Raw genomic sequence first — 18,050 nt, forward strand, 5'->3', positions numbered from 1 at the left:
TATATATATATATATATATATATATATATATATATATATATATATATATATATATCCAAGTTAAGGTTTTTCTAATTTTTTACTATTGAGTCACAAAAACAAATTTGAAAAGAGCTAAGTATATATTTTTCAATATGAAAATTCATTGTAAAGTGTAAAGAATAATAATTGAAACCAAATTTTCGATACCAAAAAAAGTGGAAAAACATCCATATTTCAGTTTGGAGTACGGTTGGTTTCTTAAGAAAACATGCACATACAATTCTATTATCTCTGTTTTATTAAAAATTATAAACTCATTCTTTTGAGGAAACATTTGGCTCAAGCAAATGAAACATATTTATAGATACTGAAAATGTTAAAATTTGCAAGCTGTTATAATAAATACAAAATATGAAATCCTAGAGAAAATTTAGCTTAAATGAACATGATGGCCTGAAAAGGTCAACCTATTTCTATCAAATACATTCCCTCAATATCCACAGCAAGATACAAACATTAAAAAATGCATTTAAGGGCTGGCGGAGTGGCTCAGTTGGTTAAGAGCTCACTCAAGAGTTTGAACTCTGAGCAACAGCGGTTTGTTGCCCGGCCCGAGCTGAGTAGCCGCTGAGCTGCCAACAGGTGGCAGGATGGCTCAACTCAAAAAAAAAATACATTAAAAAAATATATTTTCTTAGTACTTTTGGAGGCTGCTGGCCTGCAAAATGAATATTTTGGCCTCAGCTAAAAGAAAGACATGGGAGAAACCTCACCAAAGTGATGATTCTAAGCTCAAAAATAAATGAACAAATGGGGGGATATTTCAATTGCAACGCACTGAAGAGTAAATAAAATAGTAGTGGACACACATTGAGTTATACAGCCAAAGAAGTCACAAGTCAGTACACTACATCCAATTTTCTTTTCTGCTTTAAAAGATTGTATAGAGAAATATGTGCATAATAAGAGACCATAGCATAATACTAGTTAAAAGTTAACCTGAACAACATGAGTTATGCGAAGGACAGCAGTTCACTTTTAATATTACACACCTTTACCCCCATGTCTATCCTCGGGCTGCAGTCCTGGCTTATATAATACCTTTGCCAGCCTCTTTCCCACACTCCTGTCATCACCTGCCATGTCTAAAATCTGAGAAATTCAATATATGAAAAATGGCAGACTGATAGCACACTTTTAAACCTCTTCCTCCTTAAAACTCATGTAATGATAAATGAATAAATGAGAATAAAGAGGAGATAAGAATGCATGCATGATTTCAACAATAATGGGGGAAAACATAGAATACATGATATATGAGTATATATCATGTGTACTCATATATCCTAAGTGCTTCCTAAAGGGGGACTCTGCTACTTTGTACAGAAAAGTCTTGAGAGGCTCCAGAAGGTGGGTGGTCACTAAAGGTATGGGGAATGGTTTAAAGTTTTCACGGGGAGCGATCGACTGCCAGTTCCCCATCATCACCATACCCCCACACACAAAAAAGAGTAATGCAACGGACTGAATGTTTGTATACACCCCACCTGCAAATTCATATGCTGGTGCCCTGATCCCCAATGTGGTGCCATTTAGAGGTGGGGCCTTTGGGATGTAATAGGTCATGAAGGTTGAGCCTCTTTGAATGGGATTATTGCCCTTATCGGGAAAGACATGGGAGACATGATCTCTCTTTCTCTCTCTTCGTGTAAGGATACAGCAAGAGTGTGTCCATCTGAAAACCAGGAAGAAGAACCTCACCAAGAACCCAACCATGATGGCACCTTGATCTCTGACTTCCAGCCTCCAAACCTGTAAGAAATAAATTTCTGCTGTGTAAGCCACCCAGTCTATGTTATTTGTTATATAGTCAATTTGAGCTAAGACAGTACTCCTTTCTTCCAACAAAGAAAGGGAGTTTATTTTTTGGCAAATTCAAACATAAGACGCTGGACCTAAGTATATGAGTCAAAGTAGTGAGGCTTGGGACTAAAAACGAAGGAATTAAATGAGGACTTGGAGAGCGCAGCACCCTTCCTCTGCCTTGTCCCCAAAAGACTGATAGCCTCTAGCTATAGTGCAGGAGGTTGAGGGTCTTCTCAGGTTGGGGGGTGGGTGGGGGGAATCTATATTCATGCATCTGGAGACTCCCCTATGCAAAGGCAAGCTCACTGTTTAATCTTGCTACCATAAAATCCAAGTCCAAACCTTGCCCACATGCAGGGGACCTTTTCTCAGCTTTTAGTGCCTCACATTAATCTGAATGAGCACATAAGAAATTTAACATTTGAGAAATGCTTCCAACATGAAATCGGCCAAAAAGAACTGACTGAATTATCTCAAAGGAAACAGTGACACTGCAGCAAGCAATGTATTACCAAAACACTCCATGTATAATAATATTCTCAGAGAAAAGAAGGTGTTATATCCATAAAGGGAAAGCAGTATGCTATGAAGAAGGAGAAACAAAAAAGAGCTCTTGGAGACAGCAAATAAGATTGCCTAAATGGACGGAGGGGGAGGGCCAGCAAACCTTTCCTGGAAAGAGACACATAGTAAATATTGTAAGCTTACAGGACTTACAGTCTCTAAACTTTACCATTTCAGGGTAAAAGCATCCATAGATAATACATAATTGAATGAGCATGAATGTGTTCCTTTATTTACAAAAACTTAACCTTATTTATACCACTTGACCCAATAGCATCATCACTGGATTTGTTTGTTCCATAGTCTGCTGATACCGATCTAAATGTTTAATTATTGTTACATTAAGCTGAGAAATCACCTGAAAGTAAGACAGAAAGATAAAGAACTAGAAAATAGGAAACAAAAAACAAAGACTCAATCCAGGAAGTCTAAAACCTGCCCAATAAAAATTTCAGAGGAAAAAAGAATAGGAAAAACTGGGAGAGGGAAATAAATTTTTTTTAAAAAAAAGGCGAGTGAATTTTTACAAAACTGAAGGACACAAGTCTTCAGATTTCAAAGGTCCACTGAATATCCAACACAATGAATGAAAAAAGACCCAACCAAAATATGTCCTTGTACAATATCCAAATACCATGGAAAATAAAGTATCAAAGAAGTTTCCAGAGAGAAAATAATAGATTATCACAAAGGAGTGGGAATCAGAATGTCACCTGATTCTCAACAGCACGAGTAGGTGTGAGAAGACAGTGAAGCAACAGCTTAAAGACTGAGGAAAAAATGATTTCCAATCGTGAATTATGTAGACAGCCTATCCATTAATCAGTAAAGATAAACAAACAAGCAAAAAACTCAGACATGAATTTTTTATTTCATATACACTCTTTCTTGCGAATCTACTAGTGGATATGCTTCAACAAAACGAGGGGTAAACTAAGAAAAATGAATATATGGGATCTAAGAAACAGAGGCTGTCACCACTGGAGAACGGTGAAGAGGAGTATGAGGTTAACACCTCAGATTAGATATTGGAGCAGAGAAATGGAGTGCTGCAGAAGGAAAGGATTACCTGAGGTGACTGAATGTTCAGAAAAATTAAGCACTTGACAAATCTTTTAAAATATTGAGAAAATAACTAGCACTAGGTACAGAGAAAACTAAGCAAATTTGGGAGAGAGACAGTGTTACACACACACACACATACACACACACACACACACACAGAGAAAACAATTTTTAATTGCAAGAAAAACACAAGGTTGAATGAGAATGGAAACATAATCTAAGTATGCCACTTAATCCAGTAGCATCACTGCTTATCTAGTCATCTTAAGTTAAATACTTCTATTTATTTAATATTATATGAACATAGGAAGTGGGGAACTGAGAAAGAGTATGATGTATCAATGTTTTTAATAGAAGCCTTTTCTCATATTTGCTTTCCAAACTATATACACAAAATTCAGTTCTCTATGATTCCTTAATATTTTCCATTTCTCAGAGTTTCCTATTAAATGTCAAGTACACTGAGAAAGCTCATACTATAAGACATTATCAGCTAATAAGATAGAATTCATTTGTTGGTAAGTGGAAAAAATATCCAAAACGAGCTGAGGGACTGGGGACAAGGTGCTGAAGATACGAAAATCACTGAGGGAAAGGCAAGAAGGCACTTGGGGGAAAAGCTTCTCTTTTATTGTACGTGTGAAACTCGTGTTGGACCATGGGCATTACTCTGTGAGGCTGAAATGTGTCTGAGTGGGAGGAGGGGGTCACATCTGACGAAGCAAATATTCCTGTTGCCAATCCCCAATCAGAAAACTGGATTTAAGAAAGACAACTCTGTGCAAATGAGTCCTGTTTCTATGTTTATTCCCTTTGTGTTATCTATTAAGTTGTTTAAATCTCTTAAAATTTTATTTAAGCGTTCAGCTGTGCTAGTTGTTCCAAAAAAAAAAGAATATATCCACTCTTGGGCTGAAGTGCCAAAGGGAGACTAGTGACTGCCTAAAGCCACTGTAGAGGTGTTGGTCTGGAGCAATAGAGCAATAAAAATCTCAAAGACAGATCACACCTGAGGGGACAGAGTCACATGAGCTGCTCCCTACTTGCTCTCAAATGAGAAGTCCTCAGAAAGGGATTTTCTAACCATTTTATCAAATTGTCGCTAGCCCTATCCTCCATTATTTTTCTTTATAGTACTTTGAGCTAGTCAACATTGTAATGTGTTTCTAAGATGTCTATTTTTGACTATCCCATCAGCTAGAATGAAAGTCCTCTGAGACAAGCACTTTGTCTTATTCATTGTTCTATACTCAGCACCAAGAACAGTACAAGAACTTGATGACTATTTGTGGAATAGAGAAATTCTCAACCCAGTATCACATAAAGAGATTTTATTTTTATTAAGGACCCTTGGCATTTGCTTCCAGGGACTAAGTCAATTTCTGCCTAAGTCACAATTGTGTCACATGGGGGCACTGCTGTTAGCTACCTAAGCATCCCCTCACATTCTTTGAGAAGGGATGATTTTTCAGTAAGGATTCAGCATGAACAATACAGAGAAGGGCTCTCCAGCCAAGTTTCAGAGTCCCCAAATAGGCTGATACAGTTCAGTGTAAAGTGAGGACCCACAGGCTCCTATTTCTGTTACTACACTACAGACCTCCACAGGGCTTCTCTCCTCTCAGAACTTTAAAATCTCTTAGCTCTGCAGCACAAAATAAAATACAATAAAAAATCAGACTTATTGTTTGAGAAACAAAACTAGAACCAACCAATGGAACGCTAGGCATTTTCACCCAAATCAGGATTTCTATTATCTTTCCCTGCCTAGTTAGTGGTCAGGGAATTTAATTTTTAATGCTGATGTATTTGTCAGAAAGGCAAATTTAAAAATATACTAGTATACCCAGTTGAAACTATTATACACAATGTTTTAAATACAAAGAAAATGCTAGAGTTTGAATGTTTTTCCCCCACCCTACCCCACACCCCAATTCATATGTTGAAGTCCAATCCTCAATGTGATGGCATTCGAAGGTGATTAGGGAGGTGATTAGGTCATAAGGGATCCGCCCTCATGAATGGGATTAATGCCTTTATAACAGAGGTCCCTGAGTGCTCCTTTGCCCCTTCTGCCATAAGAAGTTACAGAGAGAAGACAGCAGTCTATGAACCAGGAACCAGCCCGCACCAGTCACGGAATCTGCCAGCTTCTTGATCTGACACTTCTCGGCCTCCAGGACTGTAAGAAATAAATATCTGTTGTTTATACGCCACCCAGACTATGGTATTCTGTTATAGCAGCCCAAATGGACTAAGACAGGAATTTTTCTTTGAAACCATCTTGTTATATCAGGATATGTGTGAAGCAAATATAGCAACATGTTTATGATACGAGTTAAACAACATTGACTTTATATTCAAAGCAGCACAGCCATCCATGTAAAGTAAAACATCAAATATTAAGGTGCAAATTTGGTTCAGAGGCTTTTATAGTTACTCTAAAATTCCTTTGTACTACTGTGAGAAATTATCAGAAAGGTAAGAATATATGCAGGACTATAAATTTTACAGTGTGACTATGGTACCACATGTTCCTTCATGGGATTTGCTCTAAATGAAAAGCTAAAAAACTGATTTATCTCAATATATACAATTACATGTGAATTTGATTGCTGCTCTCTTGATTGGGATTTTTTTGAGCTTCTGTTAGAAGAGTTCCTCAATAGCAATACAAAAACTAGCAGGTTTATTTAGCAAGAAACATCAAATAATTGCTTTTGCTGACCATAGGCAAAAAGGCAAGTGTGATAGAAAGTCAACAACAGAAATACTGGTAGATGTGAACATTAAATCAACACAGACTCATGGCACTTTAATATTAATTCTTGCTCCTGAACTTGCCACTTTGACCCATTTTTTAATTCTCTGGTAGCATAAATATCACAAAATATAAATGCATATTTTCCTCCAAGCTTTAAATCTCATATTATTCAAAAGTTCTGCAAGTCTTAAATTTGCTACGAAGAGTGAATAGGTGCCCCAAGTATTCAATTGGCGCTGGATATCCTGCTTAAATTAATGAATGGACTCTTGTTCAACATATACTCGTATGCTACTAAAACTTACTCTTTGCGAGTTAAATGACACAAGAGGAAGCAACCAACCAGAGGCAGAATATGGAACAAGCTACAGTTCAAATGACCTGGTATCTCTGAACAAATCAGTGGCATTAAAAAATGAAAGAGACTTCAGAAACATGAAAACCAACTGCAATGTTCAGGCTTTGCTTAGATCTTGACTACAAATGAACTTTAAGGACTTATTGTTAATTATTTTAGGTGTAATAATGCTAGATGGTTAAGATAAAAGTCTTCATTGGTTATGATTTCATACTAAAATACATATGTGGGTAAAGGAACATGATTTCTGAGATTTGCTTTTAAAATACTCCAGAAAAAAATAAAAATGTGTGTATGTGAGAAGGGAGGCAGAGATAGAGAAAACAAAATTAGCAAAATATTGAGAATTGTTGAAGTCAATGTTTATTATATTATTCTTGTAATTTTGTGTGTTTTTACATTTCCACTAAAAGAAATGAAAATAGTTATTTCCTCAAAGTCATATAGTCTTTTCAGCCTTTATACTCCAACACTAAGTGTTACACTTTAAGAACTTATTTTTCCCTATACTCCAATTTAGCTTAGGGATATCTCTGCAGGAAGTGACAGTGAGGAATGCAATCAAAGCTGAGAACAGATTCATGCTGCAACAGAAATGCATCTTCAGGTAAGGGAGAGGGGGATGTGTTGGATAACCATATTAGGTCTCATTCATTTTTATTTGCCTTATTTCAGGAAGACACTGAGAAACCATTTCAATGGTTGGACATAGAACTTTATCTATCCATTTATCTCAGTCAGAGATGTTCACTATGAACCATATGTGACCAGACAGGGTTTTTAATGGACCCCTTGAAGCAAGCAGATGGGAACCAAGCATATTTCAAAGATGTGTTAATGCTCTGATGGAAGATCGGGATATAATTACAAATGTACAAATGCATATGAGTATTCTAACCAACTAGAAATGAAAAAAATCATTTTCATAGCTGTAAAGAACTCTATATTAGCATTCTGATAAGCCTATTACATGACAGGATAACTGAGTCAGAAACCTTAAGCTCCTTACAATATCTAGATCACATGCATTTATTGGTGAAAGCACTTTGTGAGTGAGAGCACACAGCATGCCATTGATACACGCTTAAAGAGTTGTGTTATAAAACAGTCATAGAAAGGGAAAACAGAAAATTTTAAATAATATTACCAAATTCTGGCTTTGCCCTTAGTCATGTTAGTGACTCTTGATATATGTTCATTTCAGTATATGTTCATGGCCAGAGAACCCAGACAGAATAAAAAAATAATAATTTTCCCATAGTTATGCTGATTCCAGAAATATTTTATAGCACTTTATAAGTCTACAATGTATTTACACATGAATAATAAAAATTGATCCTAAATAAAAGTCTTGGAAATTCATAGCACAGGTTTTATGAGCCCCATGTTACTGATAAGCAAACCGAGACCCTGAGATGTTTGGCCAGAATCAGTTCCAAATTCTAAATGTCAACTGACATATGCAATAAAAAGTATAAGTCATTCTCCAAATTATTTTAGGAAGAGATTGTAGTTCACCAAATTTATTTTCTAGAATGTTTAGTCCAAGTGGTCCCATATCTGGCTTTTATGTCATTTTCATTTTGGTTCCATTGCCTTCCCAGCCTATGCTACCCCCATCTACGCCACCTGAATAGAAATCCATGTTGTTATTGTTTAGTGGCTAATTTTGTTAATCACTTTATAAAATATTTTAAAATACACTATGGTGCTTTGAGGCCTAATATCAAGATGTTTTCAAAAAATAACAGTCTCATAAAATTGAAGAAAATTGAGAGCCAAATTCAGACTTAATTCAAATGTGTTGAACTCTTGATCTTATTCCCAACACTTGACCCACAGAAACAGTTAATTTCACCAATTCCTCCAGTTGCTCAGCCCATAAAACTAGGAGTCGCCTTTCATTTCTCTCTTTGTCTCATACCTCTACTTCTAATCCATTAGAAAACTCATGTTGATTTTACCTAAACAGACACCCAGAATTTAACCAGTTCTCACCACTCCGACTGCTTCCACGCTGGTCCAAGCCCCGCATCATCTCCCTCTGGGATCTGTAATAGCCTCCTTACTGGCCTCTGGCTTTTGCTCTTCTCCCTTTAGAGTCTATTCCCATAGCAGCAGCATGAGTTATCCTTTTAATAGGCAACTTGATCACATCTTTACTCTGCACAGGATATTGAGGTGGTTTTCAGGTTTTTCCAGAATAAAGCCGAAGTTCTTACAATGGCATACATACCTCTCCATGGCCCGGTACCTAGTACCTCTCTGGCTTCATCTCCATTACTCTACCCCTTGTTTTCTATACTCAGACTGATCGGCCTCTTTGCTGTGCATTGAATACAATATATGCTCTCACCTGAGGACCTTAGCACCGGCCACTCCTTTATATATATATATATATATATATATATATATATATATATATATATATATATATATTTAAGGTTAACAGCCTCATCTCCTTTAAGGATTTGCTGAAGCCACTTTCTTTTTTTTATTTTTTTTATTTTTTTTATTGGGGAGTTGGGGGGATGGGAACAGTGCTGGGGGATTGGGGAAGGGGAACAGACAAGTTGCCGTCGTTTCGTTCCTCAATCTAGTTGTGGAGGACGTCGCTTCACTTGCCCAAGTTGGCACCATCATTGAGCTCTTCCCTGGAGAGGCAGATCAGTCGCCGGCTTCTGGACGGCCGCTCACTGCGGCGGCTGGCCGCTCACNCCGCTCACGCTGGCTGCTGGCTACATACGGTAGCCCATGGCAACCCACTGCCACAGGGGCTGCAGCCTACGCCGTCGCCAGCGACTCACAGCAGCCCAGCTCCAGGTTGAGCTGTTGTTCAGCATCTTAGCTGTGGAGGGCAGTGTTCGCTGGCCCTCATATGCGGGATCCGAACCGGGGTCCTCTGGCATCCCAAGCGAGTTCTTAACCATCGCGCCACTCGGGCCGGCCCTCAAGCCACTTTCTTAGTGGCCCTAATCATCCTAATGGAAATTGCAATCCACCTCACTCTTTGCACTTCCAATCTTCCCTATCCTTCTTACTTTTCTTTTTTCTATAGTACATACTACCTAATAATATACCATTTATCTATTTTTAATTGTTCATCTTACCCCTTTAGATTGTATGCTTAGATGTTTGCACACTGATGTACTCCAAGTGTCTGGAACAATGTCTAGTACATAGTGGGTACCTAAGCTACGTATCTGCTAAATGAATGAAATTTCTGAGACCAAACTATTGTTAAGATATATCAGTACATCATCCACAAGCCCTAATTTTCTAAGTTTATATTTTACAATTCAGCTTCATGTTCACCTGAAATTTGGCATTATATACTGAGATTAGATTTATTTACTCAATTTAAACAACATATTAAGCTAATTTGAACTACTGTAAGTGCAATAAAGGAAGTCTTTAGACACGTGACACTCTTTTGTAATTGCATAAATCATTAAGGCCCTAGATTCATTGGGGAAATTTAACTTGTCAGGTAGTTAATGATTTGTTCTGTATGTGGTATTAGATGCAAACAAATGTGCTAAATACATAATGTACTATAATTTTGCTTCTATTGAAAGGTAAATCAGAAATAATCATCTTGCTTGTAGTCAATAAGTAAAAGGAAGATAAGCTTTTAAAAGCACACCAGCGAATTACTAAAATCTTTTAGAATACAACGTGGTTTTCTGGTTTTTTTTTTTCTTTTGAAGGACTATACTCTCTTTGAAGTAATTTATGCAGTCTCAAGTATTCAGTCTAGTGTAGGATTACACCACCTTATTTTTGTGTATCTCTCTACTACCTTCATGGATGGTCTTCCCTCTTCAGGTACTTCATTACCTTAAAACAGGACAGACCCGATGGCGATGCCAACTTAAGAACTAGTAGGGGCCAAGGTAGGGGCCACACAAAGTGCCTGGAATCAGACTCAATGCAAGAATAGTTACTGATTACTATTGAGGAAAAGACTAACGGTCAGTACTAAGATAAAATATCAATTATGAAACTAAAGGGTAAAGTCAGAATTATGCAGCAAGACAAGATCAGAAGCCAAGGTCACAGAAAATATCTGAAAACTAAGGGCAAAGTGGGTAACACAGCAGAGAATGTTACTCACCATAAATAATCCCAGATTTCTCTCAGGAAAAGCCAAGTGGGAGAATTACATTCTCAGTGGGCTCATCTGTGCGTCTATCATCAGGGAATGAGGGAAGAATAAGAAGCCCAGAGTGGACGGGGCCGGCAGCCATGCTAGAGTGACCTGTGCAGCTGGTTGGCAAAACAGGCAACTTGCTGGTTACTTCCCATGAAGAATCAGGTTAAGTGACAAAATAATCAGAGGCTTTCAAACAATAGAGATATGAGAGGCATTCTAAATATGATTCCCTTTAGTCTTTTTTTTAATAGATAAAAGTTGTCAAGCCTCATTGAAGGTTTTAGGTGATAAAATGTGTAATATGCCAAAGGGAATATTCAAAAGTATATTTATGGCTCTCATAAAATTTATTGTTCAACTATGAAGACAAGAGATGTCTACATGAAAAGTGAAGATCACTTGCTGACCACTTTCCAGTTCCTTGCCTTTTCACACACGTTCTTTACAAAAACTTTCTCCAAAATTGTATCCAGTTTCACTGCCTGAGGAACTCTGCAGGGATCAACCCCCTGTACATAAGACTAGCATTACATAACCAGTGTATCCTACGTTAAATGTATTGGGACCCCGTAAAATGTATTTATTCAATGAATATTTATTGAGCATCTGATGGGCCAAGTGATGTTCTAGGTTATTAGGGAAGCTGAAGTAGACGAAACACCATCTGTGTCCCCATGGAACTGATATCACAATGCCATAGGCTTGTATACCCTCTCTTCCTAGTAGGAGAAAATTTATTATTTTAAATCATTCCCTTATAATGCATTTCTTCAACTTTTGTCCATAAGATTCTGTTGATAAGCAGAGCCTCCTCCATCCCCTTGAATCAGACTTTTTGGGGGTGAGATTGGGAAATTCATCTTTCTAACAAGCTACCAAACCTCTCACCTTTAGAGAATATGACAGCTGTCCGGGTTTTCCTTAGTTAATTCACCTAACAAAGACTAACAAGGCAAAATTTTAAAAGAAGTATATCATTTATTTTTTTTTTTGAATGTTTTTCTCTATGGGGCAGGTGTTACCATATTCTGCTTTGGGTAGTAAAAGAATCAAACATTAATTATTAGTTATGGTCCACAGAACCAAAAGATTCATTTTAAAGATAAAGATGAGATGATAGAGATTTAAGATGTTTGCTCATCAAAGAAGGCAAGACTGAGTGAATCTCAGATATCCGTTGTGAAAAATATAAAATATATTCATTGAAATAGTTATCTGAGAGTTAATGACAATCAGCATAGCTAATATTTAATACTAAACAACCTGCAGTAACCAGCAAATACAATAAAGTTGATATTTAAATAACAGCTAATGCAGGCTTATTATGTGTCACATACTATTCTAGGTACTTTAAAGGTATTAACATGATTTAATTCTCAGCCCTCTATGAAATGGGTTTTTGTTACCCTGTCCATTTTGTAGAAGAGAAAGCTGAGGCATAGAGAAGATAAGTAACCTGCTCAAGGTTATAAAGCTGGCAAATTTTAGCCAGGTTTTGAACTTGGGTGCAAAAAAGTCCATGCCCCGCCTTCATTTTTATAATACTGCTTTAAAAAATTCATACCAAAGTTTAAAGGAAGCAAGAATTTATTTTACTTATTTATTTATTTATTTATTTATTTAATACAGCTTCCCTGCCACAACGCCCTAATCAGGCTAATTTTCAGTTGACTCACTTTAAAATTAAGAATATGTTGTTGAAGCAGGGTCATTTAGTGGTTAGAGTTTCAAGGATAAGAGAGATAGGGTTCTGAATCTCAGTTATGCCACTTGCTTGATATAATGTGTGACCTTGAGCAAGTTACCTCTCCAAATCTCAGCTTCCTCATCTGTAAGGTGAAGGCTATAATGGGATCTACATAATAACACTGTTTTAAGATAAAACAAGATGGCCCAGTCAAAGCACTTAAAAAGTGCTCAATAAATATTATTAGTGTAATAAATAGCAGCAGCAGAAATAAACTGAACCAAATGATGTCTTGATTCTTCTATTCATACTAAAAATGGTTTATTTCTCTTGTAATTATATTTAAAAAATGACAACAACCAAAACAACAACAAACCAAGCTACAACCATTAAACTAATCATGTCTTTTGTGAGGAAACCAGAAAAGCTATTGGACACAATTTATATGTCATTAGTTATCCCCTCTATTCCAAACTTTATGTGTTCAAGCATCCTGAGACACCTTGCATAATATATAATCACTGTGATTCCAAGAGGTCAAAAGGGAAGGCAGTTAATACTTCTGAAAAACTCGATAATGCATTTTCTAAATTTCAGTTCGAAGCCTAAGTTGAGGTTAAGAAAAATTGACATTCGGTCTGTGAACTTAATGTCAAGCTCCAGAAAAAACTCGGCAGTGGCTGTTTAGACATTAAGTGGACGCAGACAATAAAGACGTTGCCAAATTGTAAAACAATGCTTGGGAATTCCTGAAAACGTTGCTAGTTATTGATTATGGTGACCATTCAGTTTTTATTGAGACACCCAAAACAATCATTCATTTTCCAGCAGAGAGCCTGCTCATTTGCAAGATAAAAGAGCGACATTTCTGCACATGCCCATAATGTTCCTCACCACTGGGGGCAGCTTTACATAAGACTGCATTCACTGAAACCAAAGCAACAGTCCGAGCAGCTTTCAGAATGACAGTCTGCAGAAGTGAGCCGAGCGTGTGCGCGGTACGGGGCTCTCCTGCCTTCCGGGCAGCAACGCAGCTCTGTGGCTGAACTGGGTGCTCGCCACCAGAAATGCTGGGCTATGGAATCCAGATGTGGCAGCTCAGGTAGCCCCACGTTGCCTGGAAGAATACATCATGCTTTCAGATAAGAAGAAATTGTAGAAGCCAGTTTTTTTGTGTGTTTTTTTTAACGCCCCCCCCAAAAAAAACTGTAAAGATGCAAAAACGTAATATCCATGAAGATCCTATTACCTAGGAAGATTTTGATGTTTTGCTGCGAATGCGGTGTTGGGATTTATTTGTTCTTGGAGTGTTCTGCGTGGCTGGCAAAGAATAATGTTCCAAAATCGGTCCATCTCCCAAGGGGTCCAATTTTTCTTCCTGGGTGTCAGCGAGCCCTGACTCACTACAGTGCAGCTGACAGGGGCTGTCATGCAAGTGGCCCCCTAAGCCAAAGCAAAAGACCTAAGGACGACCTTTGAACAATACAAAGGATGGGTATGTTTTGCCATTTTTCTTCTTTCCTTCTTAAAAAAAATTAAAAATCCTCTAGTCTATGTATTAATTCTTCCTTAATTATTTTAGAGATTACCTTGATCTGCTCTAAGACTATAAATTCAATTGCTTGGGGACACGTTTTTTTGCTTAACTATTAAAAAAAAACCCTAAAGGCAATTCTCTTTAAATTATAAGGAGATGACATTTGATGTTGAATGTTGTTACCTAGATTTAATTTTTTTTTAAAGAATATACGTGTCTATTTTTTGCTTGATGAAAAATAAATGACTTCTCTTTTGGGGGGATAACTTTTCTAAGTTGTTTTTATTTTCAGGTTTCAATGTAATTAGGCTACTGAGCGGATCAGCTGTAGCACTGGTTATAGCCCCCACTGTCTTACTGACAATGCTTTCTTCTGCCGAGCGAGGATGCCCTAAGGGCTGTAGGTGTGAAGGCAAAATGGTATATTGTGAATCTCAGAAATTACAGGAGATACCCTCAAGTATATCTGCTGGTTGCTTAGGTTTGTCCCTTCGCTATAACAGCCTTCAAAAACTTAAGTACAATCAATTTAAAGGGCTCAACCAGCTCACCTGGCTGTATCTTGACCATAACCATATCAGCAATATTGACGAGAATGCTTTTAATGGAATACGCAGACTCAAAGAGTTGATTCTGAGTTCCAACAGGATCTCCTATTTTCTCAACAATACCTTCAGACCTGTGACAAATTTACGGAACTTGGACCTCTCCTACAATCAGCTGCATTCTCTGGGGTCTGAACAGTTTCGGGGCTTACGGAAGCTGCTGAGTTTACATTTAAGGTCTAACTCCCTGAGAACCATCCCTGTGCGAATATTCCAAGACTGCCGCAACCTAGAACTTTTGGACCTAGGATACAACCGGATCCGAAGTTTAGCCAGGAATGTCTTTGCTGGCATGATCAGACTCAAAGAACTTCATCTGGAGCACAATCAATTTTCTAAGCTCAACCTGGCCCTTTTTCCAAGGTTAGTGAGCCTTCAGAATCTTTACTTGCAGTGGAATAAAATCAGTGTCATAGGACAGACCATGTCCTGGACCTGGAGCTCATTACAAAGACTTGATTTATCAGGCAATGAGATTGAAGCTTTTAGTGGACCTAGCGTTTTCCAGTGTGTCCCGAATCTGCAGCGCCTCAACCTGGATTCCAACAAGCTCACATTTATTGGTCAAGAGATTTTGGATTCTTGGATATCCCTCAATGACATCAGTCTTGCCGGGAATATATGGGAATGCAGCAGAAATATTTGCTCCCTGGTAAACTGGCTGAAAAGTTTCAGAGGTCTGAGGGAGAATACAATCATCTGTGCCAGTCCCAAAGAGCTGCAGGGAGTAAACGTGATAGATGCAGTGAAGAACTACAGCATCTGTGGCAAAAGTACTACGGAGAGATTTGATCTGGCCAGGGCTCTCCCAAAGCCCACATTCAAGCCCAAACTCCCCAGGCCGAAGCATGAGAGTAAACCCCCTGTGCCCCCCACGGTGGGAGCCACGGAGCCCAGCCCAGAGGCTGATGCTGACACTGACCACATCTCTTTCCATAAAATCATCGCAGGGAGCGTGGCCCTTTTCCTGTCCGTGCTCGTCATCCTGCTAGTTATCTACGTGTCATGGAAGCGGTACCCTGCCAGCATGAAGCAGCTGCAGCAGCGCTCCCTCATGCGAAGGCACAGGAAAAAGAAAAGACAGTCCCTGAAGCAAATGACTCCCAGCACCCAGGAATTTTATGTAGATTATAAACCCACCAACACGGAGACCAGCGAGATGCTGCTGAATGGGACGGGACCCTGCACCTTTAACAAATCAGGCTCCAGGGAGTGTGAGGTATGAACCATTGTGATAAAAGCGCTCTTAAAAGCTGGGAAATAAGTGGTGCTTTATTGAACTCTGGTGACTATCAAGGGAATGTGGTGCCCCCCCTCCCCCATCCCCTCTCCCTCTCATTTTGCTGGCAAGGTCCTTCCCTGTCTGTTTTAGTCCAGTTATAATACTGCATTTTCCTCTCATACATAATCAACTCATTGAAATTTAAATACCACAATCAATGTGGAGCTTGAAGTCTGGTTTAATATAATACCTATTGTATAAGACCCTTTATTGGTTCCATTAATGTCACACTTGTTTTAAGATAAAACTTCTTTCATAAGTAATCCCCCACATCTGCTGTTCTTCTCCTTCTGGTAGAACCAAACCTACAGTTCCGGGAGGTTTTGCAGTTCACTGTCAAATCAAAGAAAAAGTGAATGATCCCAGGTACTTGGACCTTGGACTGATTCTAGGAGAATGCTTGATTACAGGAACATTGAGAGACAGAGCCTTAAAACAATGCTTGGCTTAAAAAAAGAAAACTGCAGGAAACTCTCAAAAAGATGGTGCTGGGTTAAAGCAGCACCAGGAGCAGTTTTCAGAGGTGTTTGGTTTATGATAAGGCAGGTCTGGGGGGAAATATTAAAGGGTTAAAATGCTGCAAGTAGACAGCTGCAAAATGTGAGGAGATGGTAAAAATACAAAGTTTTAGACTTGAAGCCTTATCCCTGAAATCCATTCCTGTAAAGTCAGGCTGGAGGTTTCATTGTTAATTTCTTCCAGCCTCCACATTTCCAAAATAAGTAAACTACATAGCCAAGAAGCCAATTTGAGGAGGCAGTTTTCTCCACTGCCCCTCACCTTAGGGAGTTTCCAGAGATGAGACGTGCAAATGGGAAGGCAGCTTGCTATATGCATGTGGTTGGGAGCTTACCAGAAATTTCTCTTCCTGGCTCTTTCCAGGACCCTAATGGAGTGAGTGGAATCATTAGCTCTGTCTGTTCTTCTGTTTGGGATTTGTCAGGCTGTCCTGTTGTGTTCCATTATGTGTCCAGCACACACGAGTCCCCTCATGACTGACACTTCATTCAGAGGTGTAAAGAGAACACACTCCAAAACATGCTTGCCACCAACAGCCTCACCGAAAAGGATGATTTTGATAACATCTTCATAAATGTATACAATAAATCGTAGAGGAAAAAAGACCAAGCCTATGGCACTTGTCTTTGCTTTTCTCTTGCTGATGTGACAGTGTCCCCGTGTCCATCTGTATTGTGAACTCATCCGTCAGTACGGTTCTGTACAGACCCCGCTGGCAATGTGCAAGCTGCATGCATGTTCTTATGTCATGGGTGAAAGTTTATTGACTGCAGCACAAATATCACAGCTTCTGTACTTAAGTAACTTGGACCACACAGTTCACTAAGATTTTAGGAAAAACACGTCTTTGGTCTGTATCCTTGTTCATCCTCCAAAATGAACAATTCAATTACAGGAGCAAAAATCAGGAATTGCAACATGAATTCTGTTTCATTTAATTTGGCTTGAAAGCCCACATCTTTAACAGTGTCCCTGTTCTTTCTGAACAGGATCGCTGCAGCAAAACAAGAAAACGTGAATGGCTATTTTTACCAGCATTTTCCCATAGTTTGGAGGCTTTTCAGATGCTAAGAGGATAAATGTAGGCAAGTCACCGTGAAATATAATTGCAAGGAAGCCAGATTATAAAAATCATACTTTTATAAGCAATGAAGAAAAAGGAACATTTAAAGTGGACTTTGATTACATCTTAAAATAGATACCTGTTCAGAAAAGCATCATAGCTATAATATATTTACCAATGAATAATCGTGGACTATACATTTATCAAAGGCAAATTGTCACAGATTCCCAATTGATTCATAATGCAGATACTTCCTTACAGTACTATGAACTGGATGACTGAGCCTACTGTGGTGTTTTTCACTAAAGTTGTAATTTTACATTTTTCATAAAATGTTGGTAAATACATTTTCCATCTAAAAAGAAATTTTCTTTGGTCAGACTCATTTTTATCTGTACTAAAGATGATTGTATTAATTAAATGCAGTGTTAAAGTGAAAAAGCCCATTTCTATTTTTTGACTTGACCTTTGGACTCATTTGTCATAGACACCAAATAAATTGAGACAAGGCATAGTTCTACTTATATTTTTGAATCCTTGCAAATTCTTAATGCTGTGGTACTGTGAGTATATATAAAATATGTTTGCTGTATTGGAAAGTG

General features: G+C 38.2%; 2 protein-coding genes across 2 annotated transcripts in view; one reads left to right on the top strand and one right to left on the bottom strand.

Annotated features, from left to right (window-relative positions):
- CTNNA3 (catenin alpha 3) overlaps positions 1 to 18,050 on the bottom strand; it is a 772,514-nt gene that overhangs the window by 140,901 nt on the left and 613,563 nt on the right. The gene's annotated exons all lie outside the window — the stretch shown is intronic.
- Positions 13,388 to 18,050, top strand: part of LRRTM3 (leucine rich repeat transmembrane neuronal 3) — a 163,706-nt gene continuing 159,043 nt past the window's right edge. Inside the window, exons 1-2 of the mRNA XM_019624766.1 lie at positions 13,388 to 13,937; positions 14,272 to 15,803. Coding sequence (XP_019480311.1) covers positions 13,934 to 13,937; positions 14,272 to 15,803 — 1,536 coding nt within the window. The 5' untranslated portion in view covers positions 13,388 to 13,933. The remainder of the gene's footprint in view (positions 13,938 to 14,271; positions 15,804 to 18,050) is intronic.

This window comes from Hipposideros armiger, unplaced genomic scaffold (genome assembly GCF_001890085.2).
Source record: "Hipposideros armiger isolate ML-2016 unplaced genomic scaffold, ASM189008v1 scaffold_15, whole genome shotgun sequence".
In the NCBI taxonomy this organism is placed as follows: domain Eukaryota; kingdom Metazoa; phylum Chordata; class Mammalia; order Chiroptera; family Hipposideridae; genus Hipposideros; species Hipposideros armiger.